The 19,103-nt window shown below is 55.6% G+C and overlaps 1 protein-coding gene across 3 annotated transcripts in view; it reads left to right on the plus strand.

Annotated features, from left to right (window-relative positions):
* Nucleotides 1-2,196: 2,196 nt before the first annotated feature.
* Nucleotides 2,197-19,103, plus strand: part of CBFA2T3 (CBFA2/RUNX1 partner transcriptional co-repressor 3) — an 87,348-nt gene continuing 70,441 nt past the window's right edge. For all 3 annotated transcript variants that reach the window (XM_037142323.2, XM_037142324.2, XM_053666700.1), the window contains exon 1: nucleotides 2,197-2,491. In XM_037142323.2, the coding sequence (XP_036998218.1) occupies nucleotides 2,404-2,491 (88 nt within the window). In that variant the 5' untranslated portion in view covers nucleotides 2,197-2,403. The remainder of the gene's footprint in view (nucleotides 2,492-19,103) is intronic.

A 19,103-nucleotide genomic window follows, 5' to 3' on the forward strand; every position in this document is an offset into this window, starting at 1 on the left:
TCTCCGAGGGAGCAGCTCTCGGACCAAGAGAGACCAGCCCAGGACCCCACCCCTTTGCACTACCTCCAGCTGCAGCGGCTTCCTCCTCAGCTCCTTATCTCCCAGGCTGCCCAGCTCCAAAAGCCACAGCCAACGTCTGCTTCCCCACAGACACCAACTGCCTGGCCCAGGGCAGGGGGTGGGGAGCTGGGAGCAGGCAAATACCCCCAAGGTGGCCACCAAGGGACAAGGGCAGACCCCACTCATGGGAAACTTTCCTCTCTTTCAGACCCAAACTCTGGCAGCCCCAATAATTAGAAAACCAGGCAGGACAGAGGAATTATCACAACAGTGTAAGTATCCCATCTGCGAGGGGTGCTCCTACAGGTGCGCGACACCCAGACATCTGCCTGGAGCTGGGCATGGGGGCCGCCCCACCTAGGCTGCTATCCTGTTGGCTTCACAGAGGGTTTCTCAGTTCCCAACTCAAAACCCACCCCCCACCCACCTCTTGAGGCCTGGAAAACAGCAATGACAGTGACAAGAATACTAATACCAGCTCTCAGAGTCACAGCTGCATCTCTGCCTGCTGATCGTGTGGCAGACCACGCTCAGAGTTTCAGTGCAGTGTCTCCTCTCCCAGGAACAATCTGCGAGCTGGCACCACTACAATCACCGTGTCATGCCAAGGAGGACACTGGCCAGGGGAGGACAGCCGGGCCCACCCTCAGATCCTGAATCCCGGTCTGAGTCAGAGCATGGGAAGCATGGAAGAGCGATGAGGACAATGGTGATGCCCAGGGGCTGGCCAGGGGGCTCACAGACCCTCTTCTGCACCTGAGCTCTGGAGCCATGGAGGGAGGCCATGCACGTGGCAGCCCCTTCCAGGAACAGTTTTGTCCCTGCACAGACTCTAGAAGGATGCCCAACTACTGTGACAGAACTGGCCCCTGAATAATGACAAGGAGGGGAAGTGTGTACTTTTCTCAGTGCTTCCTTCTGCACTGCTTGAATTAGTCACCATGTGCAGTTATTACCTAAAAACTCAATTCAATCAAAATAACCCAGAAGCCTGCGTGCCAGCCCTGGGTCTACAGATTGCTCACAGTGGCCTGGGTGAGGCCACTGCACCTGCAGCTGTGGTTGGTCCCCAGGGAGTGGGCCACAGGGCTAGCAGAGGAGCATGGGTAACAGGGCACATGTCTTCTTTGTGAAGGCGCTTGTTATCTGCTGGCTTCCCACAGTGGTGACCTTTTTAGTGCTTATGATGTGCTTCCTCTTTGCCAGTTAGGTGCACAGAAGGGAGGGGACTCCAAGCACCCTCTGGTGTCCAAGTGGTCACAGAGGGCTGTGATGTGGTTTGTGGAGTCCCTCAGACTGGGGAGCAGCCCCAGCTGCCCCAGCAATTCCATCCGTAAACCAGAATTGGCCTTTCTTCCCCCAATGCATCTACTGAGAAGTGTGCATAAAGGTCTCAAAGGAGCTCCCAGACAGGAGGCCAGGACCCTCACAATGCTGTGCAGGTAGCCAAGCACAAAGAGGGGACTCCTGGCAGGCAGTACTTCCAGAGAAGTGGGGCCAGCAGCCCCAGGCAGCTGCTGCAGAACCCTGAGTGGAGAGGGACTGGCCAGAGCATCCGGACCAGACCAGAACTCACCTTGAGATCTGGCTCAAGGGCATAGCCCATGCCGACAGAGGGTTGGCCCCAACAGTGGGACTTTAGGAAAAATCTGGCTGGAGGAGCAGGAGGAGAGCCTCTGACCACTCCAGGCTGAAGGCAGGGCCAGGTCCAAAGCTAGGAGGGTGGGAAGACAGGTGGGTGGGGTTGGCAGGTGGAGACTCAGTCAGGATGCACACTGACCCCATGTGCTACTCTGAGCCCCCACCCATGTCCAGAAAACACACCCAGCAGGCCAGGGCCCAGGTGGGTGGGGTGTCACCGGCCTGCGGTAGGAGGAAGTTATTGGAAAGTCAGACCGGAATGGCTGAGAGGGAAGGCTGGGCAGGGCCGGGCCCAGATGGTTCCTGTTGAGGAAGCGGTAGGCACAGCTGCATGGCTGCTTCCCTGTCCCCCAGACACACTATCACGGTGACACAGCTGGCTGCCTCGCCTGCAGGCTGCAGGGAGACCTTCCCCCACTGCTAGCCCGCCCCGAATCACATGAGCCCCTGTGGCCTCCCACCCCTTCCCCAGACAGGCGACAGCGGCTGCCTGAAGGCCCAGAGCTGACTGGGACACAGAGGCCTCTGGTTCTCAGAAACCCCAGCTTGCCAGGGCCCCTCATCTCACCCCTGAGGCCCCACCAAGTCAGTAAACACACTTACAGCCAAGCTTGAGCCCAGCCCCACGCTGCCCCTGCTGGCCCCTAGAGGGCTGTCTGCCTTGCACCCAGGACTCAGTCTGCCGGATCTACCTCCAGCTCCATGTCCTACGCATCCCTGGTGCTGGATAGCAGGCTTCTGGCATCTGCCAGCTGCTCGGCTCCCCAGGGTCCCAGGAAGGGCAGCCAAGGTAAGGGGATGGGGGGAAGGGAGAGCAGCTGGAGCAGGTGGCTGGAGAGGGTGACATCTCCAAGCTGCTGCTTGCCCAGCTCTGTTGACAGCTCCAGCCTGCTGTGTTGACTCACCTCAAACATCCACACAGCCTCCCCACAGGGCACGTCCCACACAGCTGGGGCAGGTGGCTCAGAGAGGACCCACCAGGTGCCAGGCTGGGTGTGTGGGCCCCACCCAGAGCCAGATGCTGGAGGCAGAGGCTGCTGAGCCCCATTAGGAGAGTGGGCTCTGTGTTCCTCGGTGGATAGGGTCCTGGATTCCGTGAAGGAGATGATGTGCAGAAGGGTGGGGTGCACAGAGCCCTTCTCCTGGGAGACTCCAGGATGTGGAGATTGGATGAGGAAACTGAGGCCAGAGGGGAGAGGGCCTAGCCCAGGGCCTCAGAAGTGGGCGATGGTCCACACTGGACCCTGCTCTTGTCCCTGCCAAGGAGCAGCCCTGCCAGAGTCCCCTCCCTTTTCACCCAGTGTCAGAAGGAAGTGCGGGGCCACAGAGAACCTGGCCTCTGTCCTCCATAACAGCCCTGACCTCAGCTGTTAAGTCCTTGGGGGCCCTGCAAGACATCGTCCCAGGATGCAGGGGCTGGAAAAATTGCGAGCAGATGGCCCCCTTCCTTAACCCACAGCCATATGACCATGCTCCAAGGAGACTTTGGAACCTTCCAGAGCTCACAGCCCCAAGTCTCACTTCTGCAGTCTTCTCCAGGGACCAAGCAGGCTCCTGACAGCCATGTTCAGCACCCGACCCAGGGGAAGCCCTCCTTCTTCTGCAGAGAGACTACTTTCCCAGAGCAGGTTCTCACCTGCTGCCACTCAGGGGCCCAAGGACCAACCCTCTGTGTTGGGACTCCGCCAGTCACTGAGACACATCCCAAACTGAGTGGCCTGACTTCACACACAGTAACGAGCATGTTCGTTGGCTTCTCCTAATTGCGGAGAAGATGCCTACAGGGAGATGCCAGGTTGCTGGCCCTGGGGGTGCTCTGGTCCAGTCCAGCTCCTGGTGGGCACCACAGCAGCCATACCTGACCCCTCTGCCCTGAAATTAGCAGCCCAGTTCTGCCAACCACCACTGTGCCCTGGGCCAACCTCTCCTCACCTGCGCCTTAGTTTCCTTGCGTGTCAACCCCCATTTTCCTGCTTCCTGGTGGAGTGTAGGAGTGGCTCTCACAGGCCAGGGCAGAAAAGAAGGGGAAAGCAGGATGGGGTGTGCATGAGGACTGCTGGCTGCTATTCTGTTTGGACGGCGGCAGGGTTGGGGGATAATGACTTGTGAAAGTGTGAGGCCAAGAGGTGGCCGTGAATCCAGCTGCACTCGCATCACCCGCCATTTTGGTTGGGCTGCAGGTACCTGGGGCCAGTGGTCTGGGTGGACCTCTGAGTCAAATTCCCAGCCACCACTTTATTGACCTCATGGTCACTGTGCATCCCAAGAAAGGCACTGCTTGCTTGGGGTGGGGGAGTTCACGGGGAAGAGGAAAAGCAGTATGTATTTGGTTAGTAGGTTGGGTTGAGGGCTTACCTGGGCATGAAGGTCCCAGCCTTGTGACACTGGCTTGTAGGAACTCATGTCCCATCTTCTCTAAATTACCTGACCCCAAAGACAGCCAGTAGGATACATCCTGCCCCCCCCCCACCCAGGCTCCCCCAGGGGAACAAACGCTGGGCTCCGTGGTGCCTGGAGGCAGCCCTGGGAAAGAAGCCGTGGGCGGGGCTGCAAGGAGCCCCCCCAGGAGTCCTGGGATCCTGGGGGGCCACGAGAGGCCTTCGAGCTGCACAGCATGGCTTCCTGTGCAGGTTCCCAGGCCTGCAGTCTTCCCCAGCATCTGTGAAAACCTTTGGGGCCCAAAACCATGTTCAGTGGCTCTAAACTATGGAAAGAACAGCAAATCCCATCTTTTAAAGCTGAAGTGTAAGATTCTTTCTGTCTGAGAGCAAACACAAATAAATGCTGCCCTGCTGTTTGGTAGTGGACGGGAGAGGAGGGGGCTTCAGGGCTGAAGATGGGGAACCATCAGACCCCATGGCCAAATGCAGGGCAGCCCTGAGCAGCCTGGCCCCTCTCTGGCCAGTCACCTCGGGAACTAGTGTTCTCATCAGCTCCACTGTGGCAGAGGGCCCAGGACTCACCAGGACCCCACAGTGCTGAGGAGCAGCCAAAGGCAGGTGACAGCCTGGGGGAGGAAGGAATGGCCCCATTTAGAGGAGAGTTTGCTGTGCTCAGGTTTATTAGACAGCTATCGTATTTACTAGGAGCTATGCAGGAATGGGGGTTTAGCCCCACAAGCCCATCTTCCAGATGTGCAGACTGAAGGTCAGGGTGCTGTGCTCCCACAGAATGGAGAGGTGGGCCTCAGGCCTGGAGGAGGCACGGGGAGTGGAGGCCTTGAAATCTGCTCATGATTTAGCCTGAGGCAGAATAGGCTTGAGAGCTTGTGTGTGTGTGTGTGTGTGTGTGTGTGTGTGTGTGTGTGTGTGTGTGGTGGTGTATGAGTATTGGGAGTAGTGACTACCCTGAGACACACTTGCTCGGTATCACCTGAGAGGCTAGCACGAGATACAGGTAGCAGAATTCAGCTGAAGCACTGGACAGTGGGCACCCCGTCACCGGAGGATTCCAAGCACAGGCAGGATGAGATGTTCAGGGTGTCAGTCTGAATCCCATGGAGGGTGCTGTTCTGTGAGGAAGCCTGAAGCTGCCAGAACCCAGCCTTGGGTCACCTGATCCAGAGGCAGGGCTCAGAGGCCACCACAGTCACCGAATAGCATGGACTCCTCCTCCCACCTCGCCTTCCCTACCCCATGCTGCTCCTCCCCCTCTAGCTGTTACCTGACCACAGGCTTTTCTCTGGAAGGTTCTCTGCCTGCAATGCTCTTCCTGCTGTATTAATTTTCTGGGGCCCTACAACAAATTACCATAAGCCAGTGACTTAAAACAACAGAAATCTATTCCCTCCCAGTTCTAGAGGCAGAGTCTGAAACCTGGTCTGGGCAGGGCCACGCTCCCTCCAGAGGCTCTTGGGGAAGGTCCTTCTACCCTCTTTCCACTCCTGGGGGCTCCAGGCGTCCCTGGCTTGTGGCTGATTCACTAGTCTCTGACTCCATCATCACGCATCCTCTCTGTGTTTCTCCGTGTCCTCTCCTCTTATAAGGACATGTCATTAGATTTAGGGCCACTCCAATCCAGGTGACCTGTGATCCAACTGTCCTGCCTGCATTGCAGGCAGCAGGATTGGAGGGAGGTTCCTGGAGCCTTCACAGCCCACACCTCCACAACGCATAGCTAGGGAGCGGGCACAGGGCCTCCAGGGGAGTGAGCAATCTGAAGCCAGAGGAGTCTCTGTCTCAACAGGCTCTGCCCCGCTTTTTATTCAGCCCTGGCCCCTGTGGGGGATGGTCAGCTATGGATGCTGGTAGATTCACACAGGGAAGGCCCAGAGCATCTGGGATTGGAGTGTGTGTGAAAGGACATCAGAGTCACAGCCTCTCTCTGCCATGAGGGACTGAACACAAATCCCACAGTGACCGTCTGACCTGTGACATGGGAATGACTATCCGTCCACGTCTGTGCAAACTACTGTCAGTACTTACTTGATTTTGCCTCTACCATCGCTCTTGTCCCTACTGCTCACTTGCTGCAGGGGCTTATTCCTGAAGTTGCCCACCTCCCGTTCCCTCCTTGTCCATCACACAATGCTGCGGGATCCTGTGTGAGGAAGCTCAGGGCCTGCCAGGCCACTCTGACCGCCACCACAGAAGGTACTGAGGTTCCTAGGGGCACACAGCAGGCAGGAGCAGAGGCACAACTGAGCCCAGTTTTGCCGACCCTGAGAATGGATGCAGAGGCGCACAGCACGAGGGTCCATTTAGGGTGGAAAGCTGGCCCCAGAGCCTTTGCCAGATCAGGTGGTCCTGGAAGGAAACCAGTAGTGCAAGGATGGGTCGATGGAGTGTGGACGGCTAGCAGAGGAGTCATTGCAAAGGCCAAACTGAGTGGCAGGGACAGCACAGAAGTCTGGGAAGGGGGCGAGTGGGAACAGAGAGGGGAGCCAGGAGAGGGAGTAAGGCTACAGACAGCCAGGGAGCCGGGGCACTCCCAGGAAGGTAAACTGCAGAGCGAATACCCACCTCTCTCCCGCCCCAACCCCCTACATCTCCTGAAGCCCCTGGACAGTCCCCAGGACCAACCTCCAGGGCACAAAGCAGTGGAGCAGGGGTTCAACTTCGGGACCAATGAATGTTCTGGGCTGAGTCCCACAGCCAGTTCCAAGTACAGAGTCCCCACCCCCGTGTCCTGAGTCAGGAAGGGGAGGAAGCCTGTGGAGGGAGGACTCTGCTCTACCCCAGACCCTAGGAAAGTGGGTCTCCTTTCCTCCCCTGGAAAATGTGGAGTGTCCTTTCCCTGGGACCTGCAGTTTCTGCTGAAACTCGCCCATTCCTTCTCCACCCCTCAAATCCTCAGGGCAAGCCTTCTGGTCCAGTCAGCAAGAGGCCACTGATCACCCATGTCCTCTTCAACCATCAGACCCTGAATCTGAGCCTAGGAAGACAGCCTCACAGGGCAGGGTGTCATCCAGGGGGACAGGGTACAATCCAAGCCAGCTTCCTGGAGGAAGTGGTCCCACAGAGGCAGCTGGAGGAGGCAAAGAAAACTTTCACTTCTTGACTTGTCCTGAGAAGAAAGGCACACGTAACCTGCCTGCACTGGGCTGTGTGGGGCTTCCTCGTGCACTTTCACTTTTGTGACTGCAGTGGACCAGAGTTGCACAGCCTGGAAGAGCGGCCTGGGGAGAGGCCCAACCTGGTTGTAGCTGAGCCAAGGCTCCCCATCCAGTGCTCCTTCCTCAAGACGTCCACTCGGGATGGGGCTGAAGGAGGGGAGAGGGCCAGGGACAGCCATGGTGAGAAAGAAGGCTTCTTCCAGTGCCACCCACCCTCTAAGTGCACTCCAGGCCTGCCAGGCATCTGTGGACTACAAGTCATTCGTATCAGTTGTTATGGAGCCAAAGCTGTTTTGCAGCAGGCACTAATGAAATTCTCATCATCAAAACCACGTGTATGTTCCGCTGGCATGTGGCTCTTTTCCTGTGCCTTGTCCCAGTGCCCCCTTGGCCACAGTGCCCCAGGGTGTCTGGGTCAGAGGCCCATACTTGCACACGCCTCTTCCTCTGAGCTGGCAGGTCAGTGGTATGGGGTGCAGCCTGCCCTCAGGTGCACTCACCTGAGTTGACACCTGAAGATGTGGACACCTGCAAGAGTCCCTGCTTAGGTTCAGCTGCCTCTACTGCAGGTGGGAGGACTCAGGTAGCATTTCCAGGGTCTCTGCAACCCTTGGATGACTAGCAGGGAATGCACCAGGAGGCCCGTCTCTCAAACAAGGCAGGTCTTCTGAGTGGGCCATGACCTACCTCTAACTCAGCAAACCCTGACTGAGGACATGGGAGAGGGCCTCTGTGGTGGCTCCCTCCACATACAGACTGCTGAAGGGGAGGGGACAGGCAGAGCGGCACTGGCGATTCCATTCCAAGCTCCTTTCTAGCCCCAGGTATGACTTCCTCCCAGCCACACTTCAAGGCATCATTGACTTGGTTGTACAGGGGAGAGCACAAATCAGAGAAGTCAAGGAACCTGCCTAAGGTTGCACAGCATTGCTGTTAGGGCTGGAGACCTCCCCTTCTGCCGAGCATCCCCTCCAGGAGATGTAGTGCAGGTGGGGCTCAGGAAGGGGATTTCTTTTGCACCTACAACTTCTCGTGTAAAAGCTACCCCATGTGGTCCACACCCTCAGCTGGACCCTCCAAGAGCCTTCAGTAGGGTCTGCCTGCTCCACACCAGGGAGCCCAAAGCAGGTGCTGCCTGGTGCCCACAGCTGACACCTGGATTAAGCACATCCCAGCTGATGGGGCCCCAGGATCCTTGGGGATCCCCTGCCTCTCTGCTGGTTGCTGTTTTGAAACCTCTTGAAAAGTGGGCTCACCCCTGCCCAGGTCGAATACCACCCTCCACTGAAGTGTACATGGGTGCTGGAGTGCCCACTCCATCAAGCTGAGGGTTCTAGAGGGTGTGGCCCTCTGAACTTGACTTTCGCTCTTGATGGGGGACAGGTGTGGAAAGGGCCTTCTTGAGAGGGCCACTTGCCAGCATGGCACTCACAGCCCTGAGGGACACGTGGCCACACCCCTTCCCTGAGTCTGCACAGCTTCACAAGCCCGTCGAGGGGATAGAAGGTGCAGGGCAGGCGAGGAGGCCTGAGAGGAACAGGGAGGGTCGGAGGAGGCTGCTTGAGGAAGAGACCTTGGGTGGGTCTGTGCTCTGGTCTCTGTAGTCTGGCTTCCCCGAGTCTCAGTGTGCTCCTCTGCAAGGGCAGCAGGTTGGACCAGAGCCGTAGGTGAGCTAGGCGGGCTGGGCTAGGGTCCAGCTCTGACACTGACCCATGACCCAGGAGGCTTGTCTGGGATGTGGGGATGACAGCCAGCATCCACAGAGGCTGGGGGATGGTAAGGGACACCCCCTGCACGCATACCCGCCTGGCCCAGTGCCCAGCTTGCCTTCCAGAACCGCCTTGCTTTCATCCTCGTGCTTACCCCTTCCTGGAATCCTGGCTGTGACCCCCTGCAGACCCTCCCCTGGCAAAGGCCACTTGGCGCAGCTGAGAGGGAGCCCGTGGAGAAGGAAGTGAGGAATTTACTCTGCCCTGCGGGCTCCCGGGGCTTCCTCCTTCCTCCCAAACTGTGTACGTTGTGAGTGTTGTGGAAAGCCCCAAATTCACAGACCCTAGGAGGGGGGAGTGGAGTGGGAGGAAGGACAAGCAGGAGGAGCAAGAAAAACCTTACACACTGGCCCACCCTCCAGGCTGCTGGTGCCTGGGGTCCCAGGCCATCGGGGGCCAGCCCAGCCATCTCGATCTGAGGCTCAGCGCTTCCTCAGAAATGGGGCCCCTCTGCAGAGTCCTGGGGCTGAGAACCTGGGGTTTTCTCATGTCTGGGTTCTCTTATTCAAAGATCTCAGGTCTCCAGCTCCTGCTCTGGGCAGGGCTGCTGCCAGCCAGGCCATGGGACCCCAACGCCCAGAGCTCAATCCAGAGCTTGGAGAGGTTGTAGTTTGCCTGAAGACCCCAGGCCCCCCCACTGGCCTCACACCTACTGCTGTCTCAGCCAGAGTCTTTCTCCCTAGAAGTGCTGCGCAGCCCAACTCCCTCCTTCTCCACACTTGTTTCCCAGGGGTCCTCAGTGCAGCGTGTTGTCTCTATGTCCTCCCAGCCCTGGACAGACAGACAGACAGATGGAGAGATGTCAGAGCCCATTATTTCCCCTCCATCACCATAGCATTTTCTAGACCAAGGTTGGGACCACACAACCTAAAAGGCGGTGAGAGTCAGGTGACAAAAAGTGCAAGTCAGAACCCATGTCACTCCCCTGTTTTGGGCCCTCAAGGGCATTGCACCCCCAAATTCTCCAAGGCCCAGGAGGCCAGCTGAGGGGCTGAGCTTGGCCCCAGACTCTCAGCCAGGGCTTCCTTGTCTGCAGCTGGAGGGACTATCCCCACCTGGGGGGCTCTCCAGGCGGGGGCTCCACCCAGAACTTCGGGGCAGAGAGTGCAGCTGGTGCAGGGGAGATAGGAGCAGGCAACTTCCTGTCGGAAACTGAAACTGCCAGGTGCTTCCCTCCCTCCTGAGGTGACCCAGAGACAGCTGGACCCGAAGTCCTGCAGCCCCACCCCTCAGGGGCTGCCGTCCCTGGCAGGGTCAGGAAGCCCCCCTTTCGGGCGAGCACCTGTGTCCAACCTGACTTGGCCTCTCACCTCTCCCCACACCATGCACCTCTGAGTCTCAGTTCACCATCTGTGAAACGGACTGAGGTGGCCCCTGAGGGGGGCTTGACCTCTGAGGGCAAGTGCCGGAGTCTCGAAGCCCTGCCTCCATCTGGGGCTGCCAGTCCGATTTGCACCACCCTAACAAAGTGTTCCAAAGTCTTCGGACAAAACCAAGGAAGCACAATACCTTAATCATTTTAACTCAAACCCTTGTAAAAATGATAGCACTTCAGATAGATCAAATTTAACAGACTATTAAAAGCCAATTTTGCTTGTTTCTACTTACTCTTTCAGTATGGCTGCCAGAACATGAAACATTTCACATGTATCTCAGGCTCAAGTCCTGCTCAAGGAGCTGCTTGGAGTCCACCGGACTCGGTAGACAGGAAACACAGTGCTCACCTGTCACCAGCATCTGGGCCTCTAATGTGCTCCTTGTGCGTCTCACCCCTTTCTCTAGGTAGCCAATCTTTAATTTAAATTATGAAATAATTCACACACACACACACACACACACACACACACACACACACACACACCAGAAAAGCCCCATCAGGGAAGCCAGCAGGACAAGCAAGCTGGCTCCCTCCCTGCCCCTCCATGAAAAGGAATTTTATAGACTCAGTGCCCCCTCGTGAGAGGCCACCCTGCTCTGGGGTGGTGACACTGCTCGTGAGCTGTTTCAGGCCAGCCTGCTGGGGCTGGATCCAGCTCAGCGTCCTTCAGCAGGGTCTTGGCCACGTGCTCAGCCCTACCCCCAATCTCCACTCTCCTGTCAGTAGAGCACAGCCAGTAATGCTTATCAGCACTCAGAGCCACTCCGTGTGTCTTTCCCGGGTACATTGTGACTTTCCGTGTTTTACACTGTTACACGTTCTATGCATTCTTTTGCAATTTTCTATTTTCTCTCCTCACGGTCATTTTACAGGGCATTAGTGCCAGTGGCTCCTTCATGGTTGTGCCCATGGTTGTACAAGCCCAGGCAGGGCCAGAGAATGGAGCCATAGGGAGAGTCCCTCTCAGTTCTGGGGGAGAGGCCTTTTGTACAAAGTGTCTAGCAAAGTTTCCGGAGGTTGTGAGCATTAGTGACTCCTGGGGGAGTTCCAAGCTCTCCAAAGCCTGGGCAGGAGGCAGGGCACCGAGTGGGGCGCCCCTGAGCACATGAGGGACCTCAGTCAACTAAGCCTCAGCCTTTCAGTAGTCAACCCAGGTGAGGACGTGGTGGGAAGTCCAGCTTTGATGAGTAGGTGGGAGGGGGTCAGGGAGGCTGGGCACCCGGCCCTCGATCTGCTCTGTGTGCAAGCACTCACAGCAGCTGGGGCCCTCCATGGCTCCTGTGTGCTCCTGCTAAGGACAGGTTAAACCTGCAGTGCTCCAGGGGAAAGTCCTGGCATCGTGAGAGATGTGACCTTTGAAGCATGAGGCCTCCGAGTAAGCTGGGAAACCCCACTCCACTCCAGGAGGCAAGAGACAGGGTTCCAGGTGGTCAGGGGAAAGGCTTTGGCTCTCCATGGCACTAGAAGGAAGAGGAGGCTGAGGGGATTTCTGCAGCTGCGATTTGCTGGCCGAGCCCCTTGCTGCCCCCTACCCCACCAACAACAACCACAGCACAAATGAGGGGACCTCGGCCTGCCCTAGAAAGGTCAAGAGACTGAGCTAGTTGGAGGACACCCCTGCTAGTCCCTTGATGAGCCCGGGAACACGTGATAGAGCAGTGCCTCATGCTGCTGGTAGGGCTGTCCCAGCTCCTATGACTGGGCCTGGAGTGGGCAGCACAGGAGACTGCAGCTGCCTCCGACATCACAGCAGCCAGCTGGGGCATGGGGGTCTGTGGGGGCCAAATGGGGACCCTGTGGGGGTCTGGGCCAAGGTGGCGGTGGTTGTAATCACATTTCCCAGTCACGGAGCTCTGAGGGAAGTGCTTTCCTTCATCCTCTGGTGTCTGTGAGGGAGGTGTGTTGGCACCCAGCTTTGCCCCTGCACACCAAGACAGCACAGTAGCTACTGGGGGAGGGGAGAGGAACCTGCCACGTGTTGGGCCTCAGGGCCTATTGTCGAGGCCACTGGTTCAGTGTTTTTACTTGGTTTTGCTTGCAGGCCTTCTGATGTGCTCTTGAAAAGCCAAGACCCCTTTAAGGTGATATTTCTTACAAAACGGCCTCGCTCTGCTCAGTCACACCTAATCCTAGGGTTGCCTCTTTTTTGGTGGATGACAGTGGCCCATGGATGCCAAAGAAGTTTGCAGAAATAACGATTAGCTACATCCCACAGCTTGGCCACAGAGTCAGGACTTAGCACTCCCCCACTGTCCCCACGAAGCTCAGTGTTAGCGAGTGCCGCACAAAGCACACACCTGTTTCACAAATCTGCTGCCCTGGAGTCACCCAGCCCACTCAGTATGAATCACAGCAACTCGGCAGAGGAAGGACCCAGGGCCCCTGGGATCATGAACCTCTAATATTGTTCTGAACCAACGCCTGGGGTTAGGACCCGTGGCCATGGTGCCTGTGCACCGGTTTGCAAAGTCTAAGTATTATTGTTTAAACAGTCACCATAGTTGTGTCAGGCAGTGTGCTATGCATTTTCTACTTTACTAAACACCTATTTTATGAAAATCTTGAAGCTACAGATTTAGTGCTCTTGATTAATTGAAATGTTGCTACAGAATCAAACTGCCCAGTTGGTCTGCACTGGAAACCATTCTACCCAGACTGATGCTTGTCTGCTTTTCATTCCAATAAGCCTGTTATTAAATGATGCAACTGTCTCACTTCTGAATTCCAATTCTGATATAAATGGATGGATGCACGGATGGATGGAGGGGGGTGTGGTGGGATGGAAGGATGGATGGTGGGTGGATGGACGGACGGATGAACTGGTAGAAAAGAAAGAACGTAGGCAGACAGGCAGGAAGGAAAGTTCAAAGTACACCTTTCAAAAAGGTGAAAAACATAAGTCTTAAATGAACATGTGTCAAAGATGTATCTCTCTCATTGATAAGGGAACCGGCAGAGGGCAAAGTTGATTCCAGGGAGGGATGATCTACAGGAAGACCGGTAACCCATTCAGTAAAGCATAAACTTTTCTGTGGAACAAAAGTAGTTTGCAACTTGTCCATTTCTTACAACTTAACACCTAACTTTCAGAGTCTGGGACCCAATCGGCAATAAATAGAAAGTCAACATAGGCGTATCCCCCCACCGACCCTTGGCAGCTGCAGGCTTGACACCAAGAGGACATGAGGAAGGTGAGGGTGGGGGGCATGGGAGGCTTGGTGGTTTTTATGCCTTGAGGCAAAGCACTGTGGTTGGATTCAGGCTGCACACAGAGAAGGGTCAGGAAGGGTGAGGTGAGAAAGGGGAATGGGCAGACCACAGGCCCCTTTTTTTCCCAGGATAATCTGGAAGTTGAGGACCCCACAGATTCCTTTAAACTTTCTTGTCCAGGTACGTGGAAAGTCCTGAGTGCAAGCTCATTTTGAAGATCCCAGAAATAGGGCGAGAGACCTCCTGCCTGCTGCATGGGACAGGGCTGGGTGGCCGGGGCGTGGCAGGGGTTCTCTGTACTCTTTTCACTGGAAAACAGAACCCCTTTCTTTCTGAGGACACCACTGCAAGCCGACTGCCCTCCATTCCGTGTCCCCTCTTCATGGTGAGGAAATAGGGACTCAGAGAAATGAGGAGCCCTCCACCTCTGGCTGGGCCCCAAACCCTCCTGCTGCCTCCCCACCCACCCTCTGCTGCTGTCTGCAATTCAGTGGAGGTATTGTCATGCAGGTCTGCATTTTGCCTGGTCATTTCACTGCCAAAACAGTGAAGTGGCAACATTAGCTGAAAGAATGTGTGAGAATGAGTTGGTAGAAACATGGATGAACCTGCAAAAATTATACTAAGTGAAAGAAGCCAGACACAAAAAGCCTCATTCCATTTATACAAAGTCCAGAACAGGCAAATCCACAGACACAGAAAGTAGATCAGCGGTTGCCGGGGCCTGGGGGAGGGAGTAACGGGAAGTAGCTGCTGAAGAGGATGGAGTTCACTTTGGGGACAAAGAAAAGCCCCGAAACTAGGCAGAGGTGATGATCACGCAGCCTGCGAATGCACTACTGCCAATGCACTGTTCTTTTTAATGTTTTTTGTATTGTTCTTTTTTAAGTGGCTAAAAGGGTAAATTTTATATTCTGTGTATTCAACCACAATAAAAAATCTTCCATTTCTTTTTCTAAAAAAGCATGGAAAGTGAGCTCTTCATCCAGGCTTCAGGGGTCCCGCTGACCCATCCAATGAGTGTTCTGCAAACAGGGAACAGTGACCTCACCCCAGGGAACCCTGTGTCACCTCCCCTCTTCAGGGCTGAGGCCCCTTATCTCTCTCCTGCTCTGGCCCGTGCAGCTTCCTTTAGCTTCCCCTCCAGATTCCAGATTTGCTGTGGGAGGAGCCAGCCCCCAGCATCCTGCTTGCTGCCCTAGCCAGGTGCTTATCTGCCCAGGAGCCTCCCTGCTGCCCCTGGGGGGCGCGGCTAAAAAGAGAGGGCATAGAGGCCTCTTCTTTACCTCCTCCTCTGCGGGCAACAGAGCACATTTGCTCCTGCATGTTGTCCAACCTCCCCAAGGCACCTCTGCACACCTGTGCTGCAGGGTGTACACTCATGTCCCCTTCTGAGCAGGAGGGATCAGGGTATACCTATGTGCAGAAACCAGTCAGGGGGCTGGCGCCTGTGACTCTCAGGGTGCAGGACGCCAGGGTGTGTCCTCCCCATTGTGACACCAGGGTTCTGGGGGCATCTGTGTTGGGGCCCTGCTGAGTGCCTCCAGCGGGACAAGGGAGATGCTGAGCGTGACGGCGCTCGGAAGGGCTCAACCAGTATCACGTCTGAAATGCAGCTGCTGGGAACCACTCGGACATCTGGGTCCAAGTCCACCTCTCGAGTGGCCTTGTGGGTGATTGCCTGCACCGACTGGTGTGGGCTGCAGGTGTGGCCAATCTATCATCGCACATTTCTACCGAGCTTGGGTGAGGTCTCAGCATTCTTCACAACACAGTGCTCCCATGGGCCAGGGTGCTTCCTGCAGGTCCTGGGTCAGTAGTCACACACTATCCACAGGGAACAGTTGTCCACCCCCTACCCATGGGTGACCAATACTTTTTTAAATGTAATTAAAATGTCGCATCACGGCAAATTGCCATAGAAGTATCTACCTCTCTCACTTTCCACAGTTCTCTTTTCTGAGCACCACCCTTAGTTGCTCTGTCCTGGGTGAGGAGTCACGTGGCTTTTCTAAATCCTCTTCATACACCCATTATGGCAGTTTTGGTTGAGTGTGGGCCTGAGAACCAGAGGGTTGCCGACTCCATTCCCAGTCAGAGCACATGCCTGGGTTACAGGCCAGGTCTCCAGCAGGCAACCACAGACTGATGTTTCTCTTGCTCTCTTTCTCTCTCCTTTCCCTTCTCTCTGAAAATAAATAAATAAAATCTTTTTTTAAAAATGTAGTTTTTTAAAAAAGAAAGAGAGCACTGGCAACATCAAGCAGGATGAAAATAAGGGAGGCCCAGAACAAAGAGGGCACAGCCCCCTCCGCTCAGGACAAGGCCCCGGACAGACCTCTCTGGGCTCTGATGCTCCCTCCACAAACGGGGCTGCAGTTGGAGTCAGATTCCAAGTAAACAGAACTGCGGTGTAAGTACATCCCAACTACCGACCAGGACACACTGAAAATTCTTCACTGTTTATCTGAAATTCTATTTTAACGAGACATCTTGTATTTTTATTTCTTAGCTCTGCCAGCCCCAAACATGAAGGATTTGAACCCTGTATCCATAGCAGGGTTGCCTTCAGCTGCAAACAGCAGAAAATGAGTAGCAGGATAAACAGGGCTGCCTGGTTTAGTCCGTATAACAAAAACTCACAGGCAATTTGGTCAGGCTGGTGCAGCTATGATGCCCTCTGGACGCAGGGGGTTTTTTTTTGCTCATTCTCTTCTGCCATCCTCTGATTTGTAGCTTTCTAGTTGCAAAGTGGCTACACTACCTCCAGACGTCACATTTACCTTCCACACAGAAAAAAAGAGCAAGAGAAAAGGTACAGAAGACAAAAACTGGGCTAGTCCTTTTTTATAAAAAAAACTGTTATAGACACCCAGCTCAACAGACTCGATAGGGTCCCAGTCCAAATCTCTAAGGTCCTTCTCACACCACGACTTTCTGGCTTCTAATTTCACATCTCCTCCACTGTCTTCAAACAGTCCCACGCCCATAACCCCATTAACCCAGCTGGGTGGTTGGGGGGGGTGTTTGGACACCAGAGCTTCTCTTTTCCAGTTTTCTATCACCTTTCCAAGCTACCAGGGGGGAAAGAGGAGAGGTGGGAGCTCCCCTGGGGCCCTTCGCTTCTAACTTCTCTCTTCTTCAACCCCTTCCTTCCACCCCGCTCCTTCCTGGCTTTTCTGACAATCATGGCATTGTGTTGATTTATTTCTAGTGCCTTCTCTCCTATGACTCAGCTTTAGTGGGGCGGCACGCCCCATGCCATCCCCTGCCTCTGTCCTCACCAGGCCGTGAGCCTCTACTCAGGCCCTGAGCACCCCATGCTCCTTCCAGACCCAGCTTTGCACTACTACTCTGTTAGCTGCATCCCTCCCCACAGACCTGCCTTCATCTGCTAAGGTGACTCTGACCTCCATCACCAAGGAGGCCCCCTCTGCTCTCCAATGGGGGGGTACCCCCAACTATCACAGCCCCCCAGTGATCACAGCACCTATCTGTGTGACTGTCTGGTCCCCACCTGAGCAGGGCGGCATCAGTCCCACAGGTCAGCACCCTCAGCACCTGGCACACAGCCTGCCCTGGAGTGGCTGTGAGTCAACAGATCTGTGAGTGACCCCACCCCTGAGGAAAGGGTCTGGGCCCCACTCCGGCTTTGGTCCTATTGAACTTGAATGCTTTTTAAACATGAATGGCGTGACCCGAGGTTTTTACTCTGCTTACCTTCAGTCTCCAGCCCTAGAGGGTACCTGGCGCAGCTGGGCACTCAGCTCACAGTGGGTGAGCAAATGAGCACCTGGAGGGCCCGGCTGGGGCAGGGGCTCAGAGAGGAATCCAAAGGTGGCCTCAGTCTGCAGAAGGTGCCAATAGAGCTGGCTCTGGCCTGATACAATAGAGCCTGGGGCACCCCAGACCCCAGGAATAAATTTGTATCCCTTCCTCAGGCCAAAGCAGACTGCTGAAAGGTGACCGAGCGGGACTCTCTGTCTACCCCCGTCCCCCCTCACTTCCCACCCCACTCCGACCCTGCATCTGAGAAGTGGAAATCTTCCCCCTCTACCATCAGGATTCCTCCACAAACGAACCAGCATGTGGTGCCCAAGGATGTTCAGAACTTGAGTGTTTCCATGTGAGAAACCTTTCCTCCTCCATCCCCACCGCCATCCCCTGCCTGGCTTCGCCCTAACATCCCTCCCTAATAAACTTCTCCTTTCCCTCCAGGAGGAGTTCCCCATTTGAGGGGACCACGCCGCCCTCAACTTCTCCCTGGAGTTTCAGGTTCTTGGTTATTTTAGGTCTTCTTCCCCACACAGCCTGCGCACAGAGCGCTTTCCTCTCCAGGCAGGCACGGTTGCTGTGGTTCCTGGGACTCCTGCTCCCCGCCCCTGGGTCTTCCTTGAGCCTAGCTGCCTGATGCAGGGACTGCACCCAGTCCCTCCCCGGCCCTCCTCCCTCCCCTCCCCCACCTGCTCCGTGGCTTCTCCCCTTGAGCAGGGGAAAGAGTGTCTGCTTTAGAAGGTGCTTTGGTTCTGGGTGTACTTTGATTTTAAAACTGCTGTCTGGAGATAACTCACATAGCATGCAATTCAGCCACTGAACGTGTACAATCTCTGTGACGGCAGTACAGTCCGAGCTGTGCTTGCAGCATCATGATCTAATTTTAGTACATTTTCATCTCCCTTAAAAGAAATGGTGTAGCCCTAGAAGTCACCCCCAGCCCTTGCCAGCCACCCATCTACTTTCTGTCTCTGGATGTGCCTGTTCTGGACATCTCACATGAATTGGACCATATGATGTGCCGGCTTTGTGTCTGACTCCTCTCACTCAGCATGATGTTCCCAAGCTTCCTCCACACTACAGTGTGTGCGAGGGCTTCATTCTTTTCTGGCTGGATCATATTCCATTGCCAGGACTGTGCCAGCCTTCAAGTTAGCATTGCTCGGCTGGGAGAGCATGGCATCATGGGCGTGAACCAGCCCTGCCACTTACACATTGCGTGCCTCTCTTGCGAGTTACTGGCCCTCTCTTGGCCTTGACTTGCAAGTTGTATAATGGGGACGATAAGAACGGCCACTCAGGGCTGGTTTGAGGATTCAGTGGGGATGGGCAGGACTCGTGTGGAGTGGCCTGCCAGTGCAGGCAGGAGGTGACACGCTGATGCCAGCTGTCATCTCTACCACCATGCTACCTGGGTTGCCAGGGGTGACCGAAGGTGCCCTGAGTTTGTGCTGTGTGCACAGCACTGCTGTCCACGTTGTGTCCCAGCCCATCAGCAAGTATTGTGTTTGCTGTCAGAGGGGGCCCAGGGACCAAAGCCATGAGATGGAGGTGTTTTTAGGGAACAGGCACAGCAGCAGTTCTGGTGAGGGGTCCCAGCACTAGTCTGGGTTTCCTGACTAGTGAGAAAGCTCTACAACCTTACAGAGCACTTGGGGAGAGTGAGGGTTATGGGCTCCTGGCAAAAACTCATCCTCCATGAGTCTGACCCACAGCT

Source organism: Artibeus jamaicensis, unplaced genomic scaffold, assembly GCF_021234435.1.
Source record: "Artibeus jamaicensis isolate MK-2021 breed Jamaican fruit bat unplaced genomic scaffold, CSHL_Jam_final contig_464, whole genome shotgun sequence".
NCBI lineage: Eukaryota > Metazoa > Chordata > Mammalia > Chiroptera > Phyllostomidae > Artibeus > Artibeus jamaicensis.